We start from the raw sequence: 24,157 nt of genomic DNA on the forward strand, positions 1-24,157 counted from the left end.
GTGCTAAAATCTTGCTTTCTCATTGTGGCTCTATGTATTAGTTATTGTATTCCAGAAATTGGAGATAAGTACGTTATTTGAGCGCGAGTAAAATTACTCAGTGCACGTCTGTCTGTTTGATAGATGGAGTGCCCTTTAAAAAACCCATAGCTCTGTAATCTCAAGTGTCTTTTTTTAACTAAAAACTTTATGAACTGGTTGGTAAATACCCCAGTAAACAGAATACAGTATGTAGGCCAAAATGGTATGGTAATTGATGCAGTTATTTCAACAATTCAGAAAACTCAGTTAAGACTAGGATGTGAAAATGTTCTTTTGTATCTGAGGAAGGAGATGATGACTACTTCATCCCACTGTCTTTTTACTGTAGAGGCCGAGTCTGAAGACTGTTGTAGAATGGATTGACTATGAAACTCTTGCATTGCTGTTTGGAATGGTAAGCATAATTCTAACAGGTCTATAAGCTCTCCAGCAGCTTTTTTTACTCAGTCAACGTGAGTAGCAGGATTCCAGAGAAATATATTAAATATAAACTCACAGCAGGGCTTTTTCAAATGAAAAAAGTAAAAAAGGAAAAAACTAATTTATTAGTGGTGCTTGCTATTTTAGCATTATTACTGTTATTCATAAAAAACAGTGCTCTGGTTGTGCCATGAGCATATATCTCAGATCGTGTGACTTGTTAAAAAGATGTGTGCAGTTAAATTTAGGTGAAACTTTGTGATTAAATGGGGAAAAACTACCACAGATGGAAGCCAAATCTTGCAAGCGCCATCATGTCTTCTTCAGATAAAATCTAGTTGTTTAATTCTTTCAGACAGCATTAAACCTGGTGTAATGAGATGCTTTAACCAGCCTGTTGGAGAAAGTTGCCCTGCTAAGTGCTTGACAGTCTGACAAAGCCCCTAATCCAACCCTTAACCCCAACCCATATTGGTCTCTCAGGCTGGTCAGCCTGCCAGGCACTTAGTGGGGCACCTTTCTTTAATGTGCTGTTAACCTAGTGCTTCTTTTAGAACGAATTCTTGCATTGCACTTACTATGCAGCAGAACACTCAGTTGAAATGCTTGCTAGGTGTGGCTGGTGGTCTGCACGTGTCATTAGTCCATATTTTACATGTTAATGCAACACAGTGTGACCAAAAAATATGAATACACATTAAAAACACACATCCTCTCTAATATTATTGCTGAAGTGCCACCCTTTTCAAGATCTCTGTTTGTTCAGTGTCTGTCTCCATGGAAACAAATACATTCAATCAGCCCTCATCCAGAAGACTACATGTAGGAGTATTTGAGGAAAAGCATAACAGAAAATCAGAGACTGATGATAGAAAAATGAATCACAGCATCTGTCAATTTTAAAGACTGACTATGAAAGAGACTGAGAGCCATTTTACATTAGAAATGTTTGCTTTAATAAACTCAGAAATATTGATGTTTCACTTTATTGATTTTCTATATTTCGAAGATGTCTATCTCAGGGCAAAAAAAAAACAAAAAATCAGAGAAGTATATATATGTGGCATGAAATTGAGTGAGAGACCGTGTGGTATTTGAGACATAATGTGATTTTATAGCGACACATGTGGCAGATGCACTAAAAATAGAAACCAAGAAATGTTCAGGTCTTCTAACCCTTCCTGTTTACTTTCAGATGATACTGGTGGCAATATTCTCTGAGACCGGTTTCTTTGATTACTGTGCAGTGAAAGTGAGTTTTCTCAATCATTATGTTGCATATGCTTGTTTGTGATTTGTTTAGCAGAGGTCTGCTTAAGTCTTGGTTTTTGAGATAATTATTTAATTATATTCTCTCTAAAATTAGTCGTCTCAATCTATCCCCACCCACCTTAACATATCATATTATATACATTTTTACCTTACATACTTACAGATACAAATAACTACTAATATTTAGTCAGCAACAACAAGGTAGCGTGTGGACATTCAGTCTGATATGCTTTCATTTTACATTATTGTTGTCCCTATTTTTGATTCAGTCAATATAATCCCATCATGCTACTTTTCCCAGTAAGCTTTGTGGCAAAGGAGCAGAGCTATTATGATAGCTGCCCTGAAAATCATTCACTCTCACGCAAAGTGATGAGAACCCCACAAATGTTTTTTTTAGATGAAATTTATGGGGTAATATCAAGCCCCAATAGAGATGTGAAAAGGAATCAGATGGAACAAATATTTGTAAAATGATGCAAACGTTTATAAATCGTGAAGAAAATGGGTTAGATTTAATGAAAGCCTAAAAATAAATTTTCGGATGAGCTTCATTGGATAAATATCCCATTCCTTATTTTCAGGGATTCTGTGGACTGTTGTAAAAGACCTGTTGGAACATTATAGATGTGCTCTGGACATTATGAGGACACATGCCTAAGTCCTCTCATCCCATTCATGAATATTAAGAGGGTTCTGGACGAGGACATTTTCCACAAATTAAAATATTGCCATAGAAACAACCCTTTTGATTGAACACCATCTCAAGACAGCATAAAGCATTTTCCCTTGAAATAAAAAATCAAGCTTATTCTATCCGTATGTGTAGTCTTGTGTGGTTAAGGCCCGTTCACACGAAGGATGATAGCTATAACGATAACAATATTAGTGTCCCCACCAATGCACAGTAATGTTCTGTTTATTATAAACGTGCTCTGCAGTTATGTCATCTGCCACTTTAAAGGTGATATATCATGATTATCTGACCTTTTCTGTGTTTAAGTGCTATAATATAAGTGCTGTGTATAAGGGCCTAACCCTTTCCCCCCTTTCCCTTTAAAAAAAAAAAAAAAAAAAAAAATCTAGGGCAGTCGTGGCCTAGTGGATAGAGAATTGGACTTGTAACCCGAAGGTTGTGGGTTCGAGTCGACTAACCAACACACTCTCCACCCTCAATACCACGACTGAGGTGAGACCCTTGAGCAAGGCACCGAATCCCCAACTGCTCCCCGGGTGCCGCTGCGAGTGTATGTTCACTCCTGTGTGTACACTTGGATGGGTTAAATGCAAAGCACAAATTCCGAGTATGGGTCACCATACTTGGCCACACACCACTTCCCTTTCCCTATAATCGGGTCCCCGGTGCATCTACCAACCTAGAAAACTTGAAAAAGAACAACCCAGTAATTTCTTTGAAGCATTTCTCTGCAAGTTTGTGAAAAAACGAGCCCTTTATTAATAATATTACCGCCCCTTAATTTGCACGTTTGCACCCACGGCTAACGCCATGTCGAAAGTTCGAGCAAAGCATGCTAATTGTTCTGTCTTTGGTGGCACTGACGAGCACAAAACACTATTTAGAGTCCCAGCCTCAAAGGAGACAAGAGAGCATTGGATTTATAGATTTATTTACTGTATATTGTGCTGCTTCCACACAGATCTAATATATATAATATAGATCTAATATTATTTCCGGCTGTTCACCTTCACAGACATAACCAACAGTTCTTGTAACTCGTGTGTTTTGTAAACTTTTGTGTATTTGACAGTTTAAGCGCAATAAAACATGAAAGAGAATTTAGTTTAGTACTCACGGGCTGTGTGACAGATGCTTTCTGTGCATGTGCCTCGGATGTGTGCACTCAGAAAACCGTATATCAGAAGTTTAAACTAATATGGTTTAAAATGCATGATTTCAGCGCGATAGACATGATAATCAAAACCAAACAAATGTTTTTTAGCAGAGTATCTGAGGAATGAGCTGTAAAGGCACAGCCCTATTCTGGAAAAGGAGGTGGGGAGCAGCAGCTCATTTGCATTTAAATAGACATGCATGAAAACAGCGTGTTTCTGCTTCCACTCAAAAAGGCATTTTCAAAATTATATAATAAATGATATGTGGGGTATTTTGAGCTGAAACTTCACAGACACATTCTGGGGAAACATGAGAGTTATTACATATTGTAAAAAAGGGCATACTAGGTCATAATAGGTTAAATGTTCAAGAGGATGAATTCTGATCAGCTGTCAATATTTTCAACATTCATCAGCTGGAAGAAAAAATGCTATCGTTCCTTTGTGCCATTCACAGTTGTGATATAGAATCCCTTATTCTATCTTTATCGTTAGCATTATAGTTATCATCCTTTGTGTGAACGGGCCTTTACTCTTTGTTTATTTGTCAGTTAGCATCTTTTTTATTCAGGAAACAGTGACATAATGGGTGGGTTACAACACCCATGCATTACCACTTGATTAGAATGATTCCAGACAGCCTGATAATGTCTCCATAGCGACAGGCTCTTAAAGTGGAGGGCTTTTGTTTTTTTGATTCTTTTCTTTTCAGGCATGAACATTCTTTTAGCGCTAAACCCTGAATGAGCAAAAACACTATAGATCCGTGTCAGTTTTTAGACTGAATTCCTCATTAAATTCACTTTTGAACATTGTGTTCTGAGACCCTCTCAGAGGACTGCTCTTGATTCTCTGTCTTTGAGGCGCTGTTAAATCTCTCCATTCCACTGGAGAATGTTTTGAGCATATGATTTTGTTTATAAACAAAGGCAAGCGATTTTTGGGTTTAATTTATTTTTGACCCAGTTAGTTTTCATTAATGTGAAGTTACGAGAAAAACCTGACTTTGTAAACCAATAATGAAGTATTCCCAACAGTGTTCTGTATGTCTCCACACAGGCGTATCAGTTATCGCGAGGAAGAGTGTGGCCCATGATTATCATTCTGTGCCTAATTGCGGCCGTTCTGTCAGCCTTTCTTGATAATGTAACAACCATGATGCTCTTCACCCCTGTTACAATCAGGTAATGGTCTCTCTTCCTGAAACAGAGTCTCTTTCTCTCTTAATATCTCTTTTGACTACTTTTTTAACCCTGTTTAGTAAGTAAGTCTATGTGACAAGTAATCACACTGGAATAAACATTAAAATACAATGTTCTGATGTTGACGCCACAATATTTATACAATCTACATGTGAGACTCCTCAGAATGCCTTTCCCCATAGACATTAATTGTAAGTGCTTTGCTGTAAAACTTGACTTTCTTTTATTTTTATGAATCGACGGACAAATCAATTTCTTTGGTAAGTGACAGCATGCCACAGATGCTATTAATAGAGCTTAACTTGCATTGAACTTCATGAACATTTCTCAAATAGGTCTTTGTAAAGAAGTTTGTTCAGCTGAACTACTACAAAAAATAAATAAATTAAAAAATGAATAAAGAAATAAAAAAGATTCCAAAAACCCTTGGCTTTTCTCTGGACAAGAATTTCTCTGTCAGTCTGTGCTTAGATTTATATGAGGATTCAATAAGTCATATCTCCACGCCATGAACGTCCCACCTCATTGCTCTTTTCAGCTCCATTTGAGCTTATTTTCTTCCATCTTTTCACCGCTACACATTGTCTCTCAGTGTGATTCATTGGTGCCCGTGCACATTATATTTGTGTTCTCAAGTCTTTTATATGTTTTGTATCCTGATGTACAGAATCATTTATAAATCATTTATTTAGTAATGTTTAGGACACCCTGTTCTTTCAAAGGACATGTGCTATGAAGCAATTAGGCATCATGTAATATAGTGTTTCATGTCTCATCCCTGCTAAAAAAAGCCAACAAAGCATTTTTTTTTTAGCAAGGATACTTTTATTTGTATTTTCATCCTTCTGCAAATTTCATCTGTCAAATTCGTATCATCTTGTGTAGACATAAAAAAAAATCTCTTGTGTAGTAGGATTAAATAAATCTATATTTCACACAGCCATTAAATTTTTAAGCGCAGCCTCAGCGTTTTCATGACACTGGTGGTGAAAAATTACTCCTTTTTTTTGATTATGCATCACCAATTGCATCTTCAAACACCTTTGGGGCTTCTGGGTTCAGAGACACAGTACACACACACACACTCGTTAAAGAACGAATTTGAGATATTAGAGGGTTCAGCTTTTCGTTAACAGGGAATTTAGCAGGGAAACTGATTAGCTTATCTTTAGATTTGCTTGAAATTCAGTGTTAATAAATAAACTTGAGCACAAACCTGTAACAGAAGTGGTCTGGACACAGAGGATTAGTAAATAATGCAGGATGTTTATTGATTCAGCAGAGGAATATATGGCAGTATGACGGTGAGTAGAGACTTGAGGTTGTAGGTGAAGCAGAAAGGATATACTGATGGATGTTGTATCTTGCCAGGAACTCGTGGAGGACTGAAGGCAGCACACACCCCAGACGGACGATGGAGACAATGGAGGATGATTGCTGGAGGAAGACGGACGAGGGAGACACGGAGGAACCACGAAGGAGAGGAGCAGGAGACAAGCACGTTAGCAGGTAGGTATCAGGTGAGTAACAGCGAAGAGCTGAGAGAGTCCACTTCGAATTGTCGAGATCGGACAATGAACTGGAGTGGGGTGTGTGCTTATGTAGTGCGGGTTTGATTGGGTGCTGATGAGGTGCAGGTGGTGTGATTCAAAACTCAGGTGACAGAGATCGCTGTGATGGATTGGTGATGGAGCCCGGCCGATCTGTGACATTACCCCCCTCTCCACGGCCCGCTCCAGAGGGCTGAGGGACCCGATGACGTGGTGGTCTACCTCTGGGTCTGGGTGCTGGTCGATCGGGGAAATTAGTATGGAAGTCAGTGATGAGAGCTGGGTCCAGGATGTCGTCCTTGGGAATCCACAACCTCTCCTCTGGGCCGTACCCCTCCCAATCCACAAGGTATTCCAGCTGACCACCACGGCGTCGGGAATCCAGGATTGTTCTGACCTCGTAGATGGCTCCATCCTCCAGAATCAGCGGGAGAGGGGGTTCCGAACTCAGGCTGGGCTCTGTGGAGTCAGGAGATTGATGAGGTTTCAGGAGGGAAACATGGAAGGTGGGATTAATTCTGTAATGTGCTGGTAAATTTAACTGAAAGGTGACCGGGTTAATCAGTCTCAGAATGGTGAAGGGGCCAACGAATCTGGGAGCGAGCTTTTTGCAAGGCAGGCGCATCTTGATGTCCATTGTGGACAGCCAGACCTTCTGTCCTGGTTGGTCGGGAGGAGCATTGGACCTACGAAGGTCTGCTGTCACTTTGCGCCTGCGGATAGCTCGTTGCAGATGCAGAAGTGTGCATCGTCCCAGACACTCTCTCGCTCTCTCGGAACCAGTAATCCACCGCCGGGACATCCGAGGGTTCCCCCAGACCAGGGGAACATGGGTGGCTGGAAGCCGAGCATGCACTGGAAGGGAGTGAGTCCAGTAGCAGGCTGACGAAGGGAGTTTTGGGTGTACTCGGCCCAGCCAAGGAACTGGTTTCAAGAGTCCTGGTGCCAATGGCAGAAGGTTTGCGGGAAGCATCCGATTTCTTGGATCTTCCTCTCCGTCTGCCCGTTTGTCTGAGGGTGGTAACCAGACGATAATCTTTCGGTCACACCTAGGAGTTTGAAGAAGCTATTCCATACTCGGGAGAGTATCAGGTCCGGCAGGGATTGTAGGTGGGGGGAGTGAATAACCAACACTCTCTCCATCCTCAATACCACGACTGAGGTGAGATCCTTGAGCAAGGCACCGAACCCCCAACTGCTCCCCGGGCGCCGCAGCGTTGGCTGCCCACTGCTCCGAGTTCACTACTGAGTGTACACTTGGATGGGTTAAATGCAGAGCACACATTTCACTGCTGGTTATACTCTGTATAATTGTGTATGTGACAAATAAAAACAAATTAATTAATTAAATTAAATTGGGGGCCTCTGTCTGACACTATGTCTTCGGGGAGGCCGAAATACCTGAAGACATGGTTGAACATCAGTTCAGCTGTTTCCATTGCCGTGGGCAAACCTCTGAGGGGGATCAAGTCGGCAGGACTTGGAGAATCGATCCACGACAACCAGGATGCATGTGTTACCATTAGAGGCTGGCAAGTCAGTGATGAAATCAACCCCTAGGTGTGACCATGGTCAGTTGGGAACGGGCAGCGGGAGGAGCTTGCCTGCTGGAAGATGGCGAGGACTTTTGGAGATTGCACACTCTTCACAACCCTGGACAAACCTTCTCACATCCCTAGCCATATTGGGCCACCAGTAGCGGGGCCAGTGCCCAGTGATGAGTGCACAGAGTGAATGAGGGGAGTGTGTTGAGTCCGTGTGACATACTGTGCACCTGGAGGACAGCCCGGCGGAGTGGCAGTGGAGGCATTGGAAGAGGGAGCGGATTCGGGATTCCACTGGATGGGACTGACAAACATTCTTTCTGGGATGATGGATTTCGTGACTTCTTCATTATCTTCGGGAGCAAAGAGGCGGGACAGGGCATCCGTTTTGGTGTTCTTGGGTCCTGGGCGATACGAGATGGAGAAATTGAAGTGGGTGAAGAATAATGCCCAGCGAGCCTGACGTGGATTGATCCTCTTTGCTTCCTTCAGATACTGCAGATTCTTGTGATCAGTAAATACGGTAAAAGGATGTTGGGCCCCCTCCAGCCAATGTCTCCACTCTTCCAAGGCGAGTTTGATGGCGAGGAGTTCTCTGTTGCTGATATCGTAGTTGCGTTCCGCCGGGCTGAGTTTCCATGAAAATAAGGCACATGGATGGAGTTTTGCGGGTTTCCCCTGCTGCTGGGATAATATAGCTCCTACCCCCGTTGTAGAAGCATCTTGGTGGTGGTGATGTTCGGCCAGTCTCCAAGAGTAGATGAGGATATTGTCAATGTAAACTAGGACGAAGCGGTGTAGATACTCTCGGAGCACCTCATGCATGAAGTCTTGGAATACGGAGGGGGCATTGACTAGGCCATACGGCATCCCCAAATATTCATAGTGCCTAGTAGGGGTCACAAAAGCTGTTTTCAATTCGTCCCCCTCACATATCTGGATGAGGTTATACGCGCTGCGGAGGTCGAGTTTGGTGAAGATGGTGGCATCACGGAGATGTTACAAGGCTGCTGGAATGAGAGGAAGGGGAAAACGGAACTTGACTGTTATGTTGTTAAGGTCCCGGTAGTCTATGCAAGGCCGCAAGCCTCCGTCCTTCTTGGCGACGAAGAAGAAGCTGGAAGCAGCAGGGGACGTGGAAGGGCGGATGTAGCCTTGCTTAAGAGCCTCTTCAATATACTCCTCCATGGCCTTCTGCTCTGGGAGTGATAATGGGTAGACCTTCCCTTTGGGCACTGACTCACCCGGTAACAGATCTATCGCGCAGTCCCATGGCCAGTGAGGTGGCAATTGTGAGGCCTTCTTCAGGCAAAAGACATCACTGAAGTGGGAGTAACAGCTCGGGATGTCCACGGATTGTTTTTCGATGGGGCTTTCAATGGACGTGGAATTAAGGGACAGGGTCTGTTCGTCTCGTCGGGGAGGTTGAGTTAGGTGAGGAAAACCGGCCCGGAAAGCATTGGTTACCCCACTTCAGGACGTCTCCTGAGCGCCAGGATATTTGGGGTTTGTGAAGTGCAAACCAGGGTCTGCCGAGAATGATATCCGTGGTGGGTTCCTCCAGAACCAGCAAATGTAGATCTTCTTCGTGCAGGAGATCCACTCGAAGGTGTATGGGACCAGCTAGGAGTCTGACTGTAGTGAGTAGGGCGGGGCGGAGAGCCGTGGGAACGGAGCGAGGCCGGTGGAGTTAATAATAATGAGCGACTGTCTGCGCCACTCACCGGTCTCGAGTCCCATTGAGGAGCTCCGGAAGGATAAAAGGAGGAGTGACGACAGTGGAAGACGAGAGAGGACCAGGCCTGGACTTTATTTTGTGTTTTGTGTGCGGTAGTCGTCCGCGAGGGACTGCCATAGTACTTTTGTGTTTATTTTATTTATTAAATTGTCTTTAAAATGTTTGCCAGTTCCCACTTCCTTCTTCCCATTCTATGAACTTTGTTACACTGACGTTGTGCCGACTGAGAGGTTTCCCGGTTACTGAGTGGACCTGGTAGATTTTGGAGTTATGGGTTGTGGGGATCTTGAGCTCCCGGCCGAACCTGAGTCGAGAAGGGCATGGACTGGAATGGAGACGTTGGGTGCAATAAGCATTATCATTATAGTGAGGGGTTTAATATTGTGTGGGACAGGTTGAATGGCACTCACCAACAATCGTGGATGTCGAGTGGGGCATGTGGAGATCATATGCCCTGAATTTCCACAGTACAGGCAGAGTCCTCTCATGAGTCGCCTCTGCCGCTCAGCGGATGACAGTCGCATATTGTCGGTCAGCATGGGTTCTGAGACTGGTTCTGGAGGATGGTTGGTCTCTGGGTGACATAGTGAGCGAGTGCAACGGTTCAGCATGGCTTGTTCCTCGAAACATGATTGTATGCGTGTGGAGCAGCGAATAGAGAATTGAATCAGACTTTCCAGGCCATAGGTGTCATCATAACCAGCCAGTTGTAGACATAATCTGGGCTCCAACCTTGACGGTAGGTGGTTATCAGCGATTGCTCATTCCATCCACTGGCAGCGGCAAGGGTTCGAAATTTTAAGGCATACTCATTGATGGACAGGGACCCCTGTCGGAAATGGTACAGCTGGTCACTAATGGAGGTATCACCAGAGGGTCTTCCGAAAACTTCTTTGAAATGAGCGACAAAGTTATCAAATGAATGGGTAACATTACCCGATTGAGCCCAGATCGTCTCAGCCCACTGAAGCGCCTTGCCGGAAAGGAGAGAGACGATGAACGTGATCTTGGATTTTTCTGTGGGATATAAGTAAGGTTGCATCTCAATGGAGAGTGAACATTGTAACAGGAAACCGTTGCACTCCTCAGCCCCACCAGAGAAGGGCGCTGGTTTGGCCATGGGACTGGCGATTACCGGTGGTGAAGAAGTGACTGGTGGTGATGGAGGAGGTGCAGGAGTGAGAACTCGTCAGAGATGATCCACGAGTTCCTGGAAAGGGTCCGGTTGGCTCATGCTGAATCACTTTGTAGTTGGTCCAATCTTCTGTAACAGAAGTGGTCTGGACACAGAGGATTAGTAAATAATGCAGGATGTTTATTGATTCAGCAGAGGAATATATGGCAGTATGACAGTGAGTAGAGACTTGAGGTTGTTGGTGAAGCAGAAAGGATATACTGATGGATGTTATATCTTGCCAGGAACTCGTGGAGGACTGAAGGCAGCACACACCCCAGACGGACGATGGAGACAATGGAGGATGATTGCTGGAGGAAGACAGATGAGGGAGACATGGAGGAACTACGAAGGAGAGGAGCAGGAGATAAGCACGTTAGCAGGTAGGTATCAGGTGAGTAACAGCGAAGAGCTGAGAGAGTCCACTTTGAATTGTCGAGATCGGACAATGAACTGGAGTGGCGTGTGTGCTTATGTAGTGCGGGTTTGATTGGGTGCTGATGAGGTGCAGGTGGTGTGATTCAAAACTCAGGTGACAGAGATCGCTGTGATGGATTGGTGATGGAGCCCGGCCGATCTGACAAAACCAAAAAGCTTCTCAGCTTAAAGTTTTGCTGCTGATGAATCATGTCCTGCCCTCGCCATGTTTTATGGTAAAACATATGAGTCTGTGTAAAACTACAAAAGCTACAATGCTAGGATATTGCAGTGGTTGCCATGTTGTTGCAATGTGGTTGTTAACCCTAGTGAAAAATAAGTATACTAAAATGTATTTGAAATGCGTTTATTTCATGCTAAGTATACTACAAATACATTTCCATAAAATTACCCCGCAAGTGTACTTTTAATTTACTAAACTGGTATACTTAAAGTCTACTAAATTGGAACAACTAATTTTGAACTTAATGTACTTTAATTGTGCAGAAGTAGTCATGTCAGTAAATATATGAATAGATTTTAACTATACTTAGTATGAAATAAAGGTATTTTAAATATAGTACTTTTTTCTAATGGGAAGGTATTCTGTGTGTGTTTTTTGCATGTTTTATGTTCTACCAGACAAAACAAATCATGAAACTATGATGGATTAGAAAGAAAAAAGCACATTATTTTCTCAAAAAATTACTAGTGCGCATTTACCTTTCTTGGAGATCACTCTATGTCTCCAAGAAAGGTAAATGTAAAGGACAATATACTGACCTGTACTGACCTGCACATTTATATTTATATATTTTTTTTATCTCTTATTTTATTTTATTCCTCTTATTTTTTCTACTTTTCTTTTTCTTAATATTTGTATTCTATATAATTGCACTGTCCTTGGAGTGGACCTGACATACATTTCACTGCTGGTTATACCCTGTATAATTGTGTATGTGACAAATAAAAATATTGAATCTTGAATCTAACATGTTTGCATTGCATTGATGTTCAAGGAACATCAGTCCTAATCAGGTTTTGTGATGTCGTCTGTACATTAGGTTATGTGAAGTGCTTAATCTGGACCCCAGGCATGTCCTGATTGCCGAGGTCATCTTCACCAATATCGGAGGAGCTGCCACTGCTGTTGGAGATCCACCCAATGTCATCATCGTATCCAACCAGGATCTGCGTAAAAAAGTATGTAATTAATTCCCACTGTTCTTATTTGATGCTGGGTTATTCACGGGTGAAAGGATATTGTGCTGCTGTCGTGTGCCTGCTGAGAATGTCTCGGGGAACTTGTTGGACAAATTATACATGACTGCACAAATAAACAAAAACACACAGACACAAGCATGTGACCGAGCATTTTTCTGGCATAGAATGATAGCCTTGTGCCAAAACATGCTGTCACTATCTACTCAAGGCTAAAGCACCATGGCATCCTGTCTTACACCTCAGACTATTAATTATGTAGGAATACTTCTTGCCAGCTTTAGCTACACTCTGCCAAATTCTCTCTCGCTCTGTTTCTCTCAGCAGAGTTGAAATCTTTTAACTTCAGTTAAAACTAAACTGCAAACCTGTTACAATCATTGTGTACAAACCCTGAGACCAACAATTTTCAACTAAGGATATGCGATATGTTTGGCTGCAGTAGACTTGTTACTCACAGTATCTCCCCTGTTTCACATACTTTGTGAAAACGGCATGCAAGGTATTCACACATTGCACATCAGTAAATCTGACTAAATCAACATAATTTAGGCAGTTTTATTTATCATATGACCACTTGAGTGTAAATATCTAATTCTTTGTAGTAAATTAGATATTTAAAACATTCAATAGGTTACACTTTAATTTTAAGGTGACCTTGTGACATTGTAATTATACATGTAAGTACTGAGTAATAATAATTAAATACATGTACTTAATATATGGCTAGGATTAGGGTTTGGCTTAAGGTTACTGTCAAGTAATTATAAATAATTTATGTAAGGTTATTATCATAGTACATGTAACGTGTAACAAGGACACCTTAAAATAAAGTTTTACCATTCAATATATTTAATATATAATGCAAATTCATTGTTACCTTTGTTTATTTTGGGTTTTCTCTTGTTTGGCAAATGAATCACACATAAAGGGTTCATATGATGAGATTTCAAGTTTTCCTTTCTCTTTGGAGTGTTACAAGCTGATTGTGCATAGATAAGATTCCTGAAGTTGCAAAGACTAAAGTCTCAAAACCAAAGAAATATTCTTTATCAAAGTTAAGACTCTGCCACGCCCCCCTAAAACGGCTCGTTCAAACACGCCCCCCACGTCTTGACGTCAAGATGTGGAAATATTTGCATAATGCAGCCCAAATGTTCAGGCAAAGAAAGAAGTGGTTTCAGTAACTGTAGTAACCACAGTAGTGTTGATGCAGCCATGTCAGGGAGACGCTGGCTGTGTCCAAATTCAGGGTCTGCATCCTCCTTAGGATCCTTCCTACCCGGTTGAAGGAGGAGGGATCCTCCGACGTCCGCAAAACCCGGAAGTCGGTGTTTGTGAATTTGGACAGCCTACCCTTCTTTCAGTTCCCTCCCTTACCCGTTGCTCATATCCTGTCGCCTAGCAACCGTGACAGCGCCAAGCAAGAAGCGGGAAAATGGACAAACAAAGAGTTATTCTCCTCATTTTAATTCTTTTGGAAGAAATAAAGCAATTAAATAAATTAAATACTTTCTTTGCTCGTTGTCGGAGAGTTTTTTATATCAGACTACAAGACAGTCACATCCAGGTAAGCCATTATAGCCTATTTTTATTTGTTTTTAAGTATTCTACTAATTTCTCCTACAAATTAATTGAGCCGAAGCATAAACTTTAGCTTGTTTTGTCAGAGAAACTCCTCTCCCACTCCGCTACCGCTCGCTTCGTCCGCCATTACGCTCTGCCGAAAAGAATTATGGGATAGGTAGGACGGGAAAGGATCCACCACACCCATCCTTCCAATTCGGGGAAAAGGAGGACGTATTTGTGGGCCGCATTTGAAGGATCCTACGAATTTGGACAGCCTTCGTCGCGGCGCTGTGACGTAACATCCTTCAAATGAGTACTCCGAAGGATGCAGACCCTGATTTTGGACACAGCCGCTGTGTGTTTATAGCAAGTGTGTCTCACATGTCGTGAAAACTGAAGCTGCGGGCTCTTTGATCGCCCCCTGGTGGCTGGCTGCAGTACAGGTCATAAACCCCGCCCACTCCATGTAAACGAATGGGACTAGAGTCATAACAAAAAAAATAATTACACTTCCAATACAATTAATAATAATAATTTGATGCTATAAAAACGGGGCGTGTCGTTATGGTTGATTGGGTCTGCGGGAGTTTGGTTCTGCGGCTCCGCCTCACGACTCTACTGCGCAGACTCCGGCTCCAAATGACGTCATTTACTCACAATGGCAGCGGCCATACAGAGATGTTTTCGCTTCACTTTTCTATAATGGAAGGATTCTTTTTTTTACAGTCTATTGTTTCTAGGTGAAAGCAAAAGCTCTTTATTTGGCCTTCCGAAAGTAAATGCAATTAGCAATCATTAAGATTACTTACAACAGTACAGCAACGCATTCTGGGAAGTCGTGGCCTAATGGTTAGAGAGTTGCCTTGTAATCCAAAGGTTGCGGGTTCGAGTCTCGGGCCGACAGGAATTGTAGGTGGGGGGAGTGAATGTACAGCGCTCTCTCCACCCTCAATACCACGACTGAGGTGCCCTTGAGCAAGGCACCGAACCCCCAACTGCTCCCCGGGCGCTGCAGCATAAAATGGCTGCCCACTGCTCCGGGTGTGTGTTCACGGTGTGTGTGTGTTCACTGCTGTGTGTGTGCACGTTGGATGGGTTAAATGCAGAGCACGAATTCCGAGTATGGGTCACCATACTTGGATGAATGTCACTTCACTTGTATGGACTACCTTTCCTGAACCAAAGAGAGGAGGTCATTCTGACTTTGCTTCGACAATCTGTTGGTGCTTCTGAATCAGCGACTGTATGTTTTGTTATTAGTTTAAGTATTTGCTATTGACTGTTTAAATGGGAATTTAAATTCCCATTTAAACAGCGCAGCGTCGTTTGTGTGTGTGTGTGTGTGTGTGTGTGTGAGAGAGAGAGAGAAACGGTCACACAATCGCACACTTTCTTTACTATAATTTTTAAGCTCGCGATTATGGGAAGGGGCGTTACATTTCTGACGCGGCTTGTGGTGTTCGACCAATTACAATGCTCTGTGCCAGCTGGCCAATCAGAGCAGACTGCGCTTGAACAATTTGAACAATAAAGCATGTCAACATATTCTGTTACACCAAATACACAAAATAATGTTCTTTAAAAAAGCATCACATGACCCCTTTAAAATGCAAGTGTAGGAAGGCAGAGAGAGAGAAAAATAGTTTGTAACCATAAAAGCGAACAAAAATATGCATTTCTTACAGACTGGGGTGTCTTTTTTCTGGAATCCAAAAAACTCCTACACTGGTGGGCTAACTTTTTTCAGATGCGAGTAGAATGTCTTTCTTTCATCTGTTTTCTCAGACATGTTTTTTTTTGTGTGATAGTAGTAACTACACAAGGTGTTGTTGTCCTTTTTCCCCACTCTATGATGAGTGGCAAAAAGTGTTGAGTTGCAATACTGCCACCTCAACCAGATACTGGCACTGGGTTATTTATAATATTATGTATGTGTACTATTAACATGTTATCAGTATTTAATTTTTAAATGGTTATCATCGATATCAGTATACTGTGACACCCCTACTTAAGTATGCACTGTGAAACAGGTCTTATTGTGTGTTACTTTATGCTGTTGGAGGTACAACAAAGCAATGCATGTGGATGCAAGTGATTAGAAAATATTAGGTCTGCAACGTCGGCGTGTACTTTCCTAACATAATCACAGAACATAATCACAAGGACTTTCTTTTTTCGTTGAACTTCAGAGTCTAGGAGCAAACTCTTTCCATCAAACCCTAACTCGCAGGAAAACACAATTTAAAGTTCCATCCTGCCAAATGGACAATGTCATGGGCAGGCTGAATAATCTCCAGGTTTATGATGTGACCTCAAAGCAGAGAGTCTTGTGTGGTTCTGTCTTCATTGAGGCTTGTGTAATATTGGTTTGATTGAAAAGGTGAGGGAACATTTTGTGATTTATTATTCACTTTAATGGAGGAGACGGAACAGTGTGACCCAGGTTTGTGCTTGTGATTAAAATGTTCATGTTCACATTCAGACAGAGATCAATGCATGACCTCCTCTGTGGTATGGCTAGATTCACAGTATACGTCTTGGAGTTTATTCTCTCGGTTTGTTTGACAGTATTTGAGTGTCTGCCAGTTTATCTTTTTGTAGTCGTGTTTGTTATTTTCTAGCTCTTATTTAGGATTATGGATATGAATACAGTTTGAACGGCTAACCCTTTGAGTGGACTTCATAACACAACTCAAGTATACATTGAGTTCTCGGCATTGCCGCAAGCTGGCATTAGCATAAACGGTCTGCTTCTACAGCTAGTTTTCTCTTTTAAATCAGAGGAGGGGCAGTTTGAAGAGAATGTTGCTAAGCAAGTTAGATCTCATAAATACATTTACCTGAATAATAACAAATCAGATTCAATAGCAAAGACATTTGAAGCTAGCTCTATCATCCTATGAGATTTGTTATTGTCTTCATAGCGTAAGAACACACATTTAATATGTTCAACAGGACTGTGCTTGCAATGCTTTAGCTGAGCCTTTGCATAAAGAATACTTCTGGCCTAAATCGTGCAGCTTGTTGAGGTGTGCTATTACTTGATGATTTACAATACAACAGACAATGAAAATCTCTTAGATGTGAATTGAAATTGCATTGGCACTAGACTGAGGAAACAGAACATTATACAGACTTGCTCTACATCCGAATATGCGTACTTCTGTACTATATAGTAGGCAGTAATGGGTAGATTACTTACAAATTGTAGTCCATTACTGATTACAGATTACATGATGAAAACTGTAGTTAATGTACTCTACTGTAAGGTTACTCAAGGTTACCACTTTTTAGATTACATTTTATCTAACTTGTTTTAAACTTACCATTAAACATAACATATTGATATAAAAAAGAGAAGAGAAACAAAATACTATTTCTTTTCTATATAAACACTGTAAAATGCATTAAACATTACGTTACACCATGGTTTCCCAAACTGGGCTTAATGTAATAACTGCAGTGGGTTTGTGAATTGATAAAAAAAGCTAAAATAAAAATAATTTAAACACTTGGACACTAAAAGTAGAAATTGTATTTTTATTTGTTTACCTGCATGACATTGTGTCCATTAACCGATATCAGAGAATTGTTTGGGGATCCCTGCATTTCATGAACAAACATTAATAAAAATGAAAACAACAAAGACATTACACAAATATTTTTGTTCAGACTTTCAGAATCAACAGCTACTGAAGGTCATTGGATATGATGATGACATAATGTTTCATAGCTAAACATCACCAGTGTTTAGTAGCTTGCATAATTATTTGTTTCATGTATGGTCTGATTGCTTAAGAGGTGTTTTTCCCTCAAATTCAGAAGCATGGTGTGCACATTTATTTACATGCCATTTGTGAATATAGTCAGAGCTAAATGTAGGATTTTTAGAAAGGAAAAATGAAGAGAGAGAAAATAAGAATTAGGGAGAACCAGTAAATTATGAATAATTTATGATGGCAAGTTCTTCTTCCATGTATGCTAGTGTATGTGTTGGTGTATATGGTCAAAGTGTGTGTCAGTAAGTACACGTAAGTGTCCAGCTAAAGCCCTGAATGAGACTCGGAGGACGAGATAGATATCTTTCATCTCCAGCTCCGGATGCTGATTAAAGATGCTCTCTTTGGAGCCACTCTACCCTGCAGCTCTTCTGTCACACACTACCACAGACACAATGACTAAGACACAAAACCCTATGTGTGTGTGTGAGTATCAGTGCAAAAAAGAAAGGGAGCGGAAAAAGGGTAGCTATAAAAGTATAGGAGATCCATCTTTTCCTGACAGTCTATTTAAAAGGCAACACGCCAAAAGAACAACTATGTGCCTAAAAACCTCAATCTATTTGGAGCCATAAATTTTGATGTCATACAAACATCTTGTCAGCGAAACTGATTTCCAACACCATCACACTTTCTGACAGAGATGGATGAATTAGTGTGTGAAGCACATTAAATTAGCTGTTTTAATCAAGTGCTGCTTCACGTTTTAAGTGTGTTTTAAAGAGAGAATCTCAAGGGTGAATTGAAGGGTCATGCAAAGGTAAAGAGGAGTTTTGTAATACACATTATTTTTTATGCTTTTATTGTATAGGTGGGAATATTACTGAAGGTTGGCCTGAGCTCCTTGCTTATATAGACCAGAAGTCAACATAGCAAAAGATTAAAAGGCCTCATTTTCACCTGAATCAAAAATTTCACAAGGGTCGACTTTTTAAATGATCGCATAAGTTCTATCAATACAAAATGTTGTCAAAATTATTGTTGTCAGAATTATTGTAGAAAAACTATTTAGAAAGCGCATTTGAAAAGGAGACCTTATAACTTTTAAACCGTAATTAAAAAAAATATTTTTTATTTAGAACAAACAAAAAAAATCCTAATTTAATAATATTAAATTGAAAGTAGTAAGCAGTAAGCTGGCCATTTTCAGTTGTTTTATACTCTTTACATTTCACAAAGATTTGGGGAAATCTGGAATGTGAAAGATACAAAATATGTGATACACACAAAATTATGTACAGAAATTCTATCAGTAAAAGGCTAATTGGATGAAAACCACCTGAAATTTCACAAACTTCACATTCATTAACAGAACAGTGCAAAAAGTGGATGGATAGTGGACTTTTTATTATTGTTGGTAATAGCAGTGAATTCACAATTAATTCATGTTTGTTAATAAACTAATGCTAACTAAGATCAAATGTATTTTATATGCAGAAATTATGTATTAGTATATGCAGAAATTAACCTTTTTCTAGATATTAATTCTAGATATCCAAATTCTCTAGGCATATTTTTTCCATTCAATTTTAACCCATTACACCTAATACATTTAACTAATGCTAACTGAACCTTATTGTAAAGTCTTACTGTGTAATTTGTAAAGAAAAACAAAAAAGGTCATTAAACCCATTAAAACCCATCAACGATGGAGACTTAAATATTTCATGAGAAGTTCAATAGTTGCCATCACAGTTTTTAATTTAGTTATTCCTCACACTCTTCCATCGGCGACAGAAAGGTGCCTGGTTTAAATTGTTGTTTCTTTAGCTGGCTTTCAGAGCTGAAATCGCTGGGGGGTTTGAGTTAATTTGTGGCTCAGTAGAAACATCGTCCTTGCCTGTCAAACCGGCTGTTGCACAGGATGATGCAGCGGTAATCATGCTCAAGTTATATTTTCCACATCAAGGTCACTTCCTGCTGGGCTACAATTGACAGCGGGAAGGTTTCTGAAAAACCCAATATCCATAAACTTGCATTTCTGACAGGCCTAAATCTCTGGAGGGTGGAACCCATCAAACGTACTGAAGCCCCCCTGCTCTAAATTTACTACTTTATAAACATCATTTTTGCTTTCCGTCAGGACGTTCAGTGATAAATATGCTCCTGTAGCGGATGCACGGAGGAGTGTGTGAAGTACTGGACAGATTAATCCATTCTGTTCCACGGAGAGATTGCATCTGCTGTAATTATTGACATGGATGCAATGGTTTGTGTTATCTCTGTGTTACACGGGCCAGATTTGTTTATATTTGAGAGGGCTTCTGTTTGTGTTGACAACATGCAGATGATGCATGGAGATACAACTTCATGTGCAAAAAATGATACACACACACGTATGCAGTTCAATACTTGCTCATTTGTTGATCGCTGTGTGCATTGATTTGGTACCTATTTAGCTGGGTCTTAAAGTTAGTCACATAAAATACCACTTTTATAGCATTACTAGGAGATTCCCTGTATTATGAAACACTTCTCTGCTTTACACATGTCTATGTGTGCGTCTGAGGACTCAGGTTCCTGATGCAATAGAGGTAGGAGTCGATGAAACTCTGGGCACTCTGTGAATGACTGATCCAAAACTATTTTTAAGCAGGTTCAAACAGGTGCTTGTACGGTGTGTGTGCACATGGTGTAATGTAGTTTACTGATCCTTTGTATAAGCTTAAAAGTTCTTTAGGCAATTTTCTAAAAATATAAATGTATTTCTGTACCTGACATTGATATTAGAGTCCTGAGGTTTCACACCATTTTATTTTATTTAATTTTTCTATTTTAACACCAAAAATACTACTTGCAGACTGGGTATACTGTTGTTTTCTGATCTATATGTAAATGAATGAGTATTTGCATTTTTGTGTGACTCATGTCTGTTTGCTTGTTTAAAGCCGAGGATTTAATTTGAGTCTAGTGAAGTCACCACCTTCTCCTGCAGTCACTTAATCCGTTTATTAAGCTCCAATCAGCCTCAAGATCTGTAGAGCCTCTGGATTCTGAATGGAAGCTCTGCCATACAAATAGATGGATGACATGGTGCCATACAGCTTAATAAAAAAACACTGTGCTTTACTAATCCACAACTTCAAAAGATTTTATACACTACCTTGATTTACAAAAAGCAAATAATATAATCTGTAAAATGGTTTTGAAAGAAGTCTTTTATGCTCACCAAGGCTGCATTTATTTGATTATAAATACAGAAAAAAAATATTATAAAATATTATTGCAATTTAAAATAATTGTTTTCTATTTTAGTATATTTTTAAATAAAATGTATTCCTGTCATGGCAAAGCAGAATATTCAAGCAATTTTACTCCAGTCTTCAATACTTCTTTTATTTTTTTTGGTAAACAACATTTATTTGTAACACTAAAAATGTGTGCCATCACTTTTTTTTCATAAACAAAAGTCACAATTTGAATGAGTGGTAGATGGTAGAAAATTGTCAGAAATGATTTATGATTTTATTAATTTCCCTGACTTATCCAGGCCTAGAAATCCCAATTTTTAAAACTTCCAAAGTTCCCAGGTTTTCCATGACCGTGCGAACCCTGTCCGTCCCACATTTCAGTCAGTCATGACAGAACATCTTGTGCTTGTGGCCTCTTTGTTTATTTGTTAGTGTTTCTCTGTTTGTTTGGGCTGTGCAAGTCGAAATGGGCCCCCCTTCGGTCTCGACAGGATCACTACAGCAGGGATGTTGCCATTTGGTCAGTCAAGCATCCATCTGTGGAGCTCTCTGTAGATCAGACATTTGAGCCTGGGTGGAAGAAGTGTTTCAGGGTCGCTGAGGAGACATCTCATATACCCTCTGCTCTCTCTCTCTCTCTCTCTCTCTGGCATCTGCTGGGCCGTCAGTCACACTCCCAGAAATCTCAGCTGCTAATCAGTGTTTCTCCAGGCCCCAGGCAGACAGGCTTTGGCGGACTCTGGTTTGACCGTGGCCCCTGACTGCTCACTAATCAGTTAGCGCCAACAGTGAAGGTCTTTTTGCATAGCGATTACTCATTCTTTTCTTCTCATTGCTTTTTGAAGTTACTTTCTTGGCTGATAAAAGTGGGACAGTGACAACAGAGATGGAGTAAGGGGAGGTCTTATTGACACCCTATGTCTAAGTCATTATCACAACATGCCTGCCTTCAGGACAAAACAAGAGAATCTACAAAGAAAAATCCCCAAACACTGCCTGCAGCTGCATTACTGACAAAGTAATGAGGACTTATGCATCTACTCTATATGATAGGGCATACAGCTCAACAACGTAGGAAATCCATGAGGAATAAAGCAGAGGAGCGCTTTAATGAAATGTTATTGACAGATCCCCACTAACCCAGCTTGCCCCAATGAGTCTGTATAAGGCTATCTCTTATTTTCAGTAGGTTCAGATATTGGAGTGAAGCTCTTGGCTTTTAGATGCACTGCACTATTCCTAAATAATTTTTAAATCAAATGATCCCAAAAAGCTTGCGATAGATTATGTTCAGTTAAGTAAGGCTGGTTCATTTTAAAGTAATATTAATATTTTATTTTCCTGAATCTTTCAATATACTGTATCAGTCTTTGCTTGAATCTTAAAGTGATAGTTCACCCAAAAATGAAAATTCTGTATCATTTACTCACCCTCATGTTCCAAACCTCTACATTTGAGTCGGTGAGTTGAATTAAAAAACCTGATCAAGTTGATTTGTGATTCATTGCAAAGGTCAGGTTTCTTTATTCACAAATCAGACATCACTTTTTGCAGTGAGGGTGAATAAATGATGGAAGAATTAGATTTTTTTGAGTGAACTTTTTCATTCTATCCAAGGAGTTCCCCTTGTCTTGCAGTGCTCATTTCATTTGTCTTTTTAGTGTGTTTCTCTCTTTCTAATGAGGTTAAATAATAATTCCTAATAATAATAATAAATGTTATTTCCTTTAAAACCCCATTACAATTCTAACTTATAGAGTATGCAAATGGATGTGTGTTCTTCTGAATGACTCTCTCTGTCTCTCTTTCACTCACTCTTTTTTTCCTGATCTCCTGTAGAGGTCACTGTATACCAGTCTTCACATCTCTTTGTCTCCATTCACATTTGTCTCATGTTGGCATCTGAGTGAGATTGGACATGTTGTTTGTTTGTTTGTTGTTTGCTTACTCACATCTTAATGTTTTATTTTCCAAATAATACAAGACCATGTTTCAAATTCAAGTTTATTTGTATAGCGCTTTTTACGATACAAATCGTTGCAAAGCAGCTCTACAGGAAATTAAGTTTCCACAATATATTTATATATTGCAGAACCTTAATATATTTAACTTATGGCAAAATTAGTTAATTCTGTATGTTGTCTGAGCATTGGCATCCTCTGAGGTCCTCTGAGGGGTTCGCATTATCTTTTCTCAGGTGTTCGGTCATCTCAGATCATTTAAGGGTTGGATCCAGACTGAAGCTTCTGTTGATGTTAATCCCGTGGCAGAAACAGAGAAACAAATAGAGACATGATTAGCGTAGCTGCTGCTCCATCTAAGCAAAAATGATTTGTTCAACCCAAGCTAAAGAATAATAATAATGTACATTTGATCAGATATAACTGAAGTACAAGATTATAAAATGATGTGATGTGATGTGATAAGATGGCTAAAGAGATGTCTTTAATCTAGATTTAAACCGAGAAAGTGTATCTGAACACCGAACGTTATCAGGAAGGCTATTCCAGAGTTTGGGAGCCAAATGTGAAAAAGCTCTACCTCCTTTAGTGGACTTTGCTATCCTAGGTACTACCAAAAGTCCAGAGTTTTGCGACGTTAGGGAGCGGGTTGGATTGTAGCGTGGTAGAAGACAAGTTAGGTACGCAGGAGCTAAACCATTTAGGGCCTTATAGGCAAGTAATAATATTTTGTAAATGATAAGGAACTTAATGTTTATCCTTTCAATCATGGTTTTGATTTATGGGTGGAGGATTTAGTACCTTGAGCTGCTTTAGGGAGCTTATACTGCCAAAAACCAGCATCAGTGTTTTTTCCCCATTTTTACCATCCTTTTGTTTCGTTTCTAAGAAGTACCTCTAAGTCCTGGGTTTTTGCCAAGCCTGAGCAATGCGGGGAGCCGAACTACAACAGGGATGCAATTATCTTGTATCTTGCCTGTTCCTTTACAAAATAGAAGAGACTGTGGGTCTAGTTGTCACATTTTTCATTTTTCAAATTTCTCAGGGTCCATTTCTGTATAGGTACAAAAATAAAGTCTTGGTTACAATAAAACATTTTTGCCATTATTATTGTCCAAGAAAAAAGCACAGTTTATTCACCTGTTGACCTTTTGTTAAAATTATATTGGTGCCAAGTTGTCACAATGGTAGCCTGCCATTAAATAGCCTGTTATAGACTTCTC

General features: G+C 40.3%; 1 protein-coding gene across 1 annotated transcript in view; it reads left to right on the plus strand.

Moving 5' to 3' along the window:
* The window catches only part of LOC306844802 (P protein-like), a gene marked incomplete at its 5' end in the record, with an annotated part of 112,837 nt that overhangs the window by 18,202 nt on the left and 70,478 nt on the right, over positions 1 to 24,157 (plus strand). The window contains 4 exons of the mRNA XM_079377175.1: positions 371 to 436; positions 1,658 to 1,714; positions 4,648 to 4,772; positions 12,278 to 12,416. Of these exons, the coding sequence (XP_079233301.1) occupies positions 371 to 436; positions 1,658 to 1,714; positions 4,648 to 4,772; positions 12,278 to 12,416 (387 nt within the window). The remainder of the gene's footprint in view (positions 1 to 370; positions 437 to 1,657; positions 1,715 to 4,647; positions 4,773 to 12,277; positions 12,417 to 24,157) is intronic.

The sequence above is a fragment of the Barbus barbus genome (assembly GCF_936440315.1).
Source record: "Barbus barbus genome assembly, chromosome: 25".
Lineage (NCBI taxonomy): Eukaryota > Metazoa > Chordata > Actinopteri > Cypriniformes > Cyprinidae > Barbus > Barbus barbus.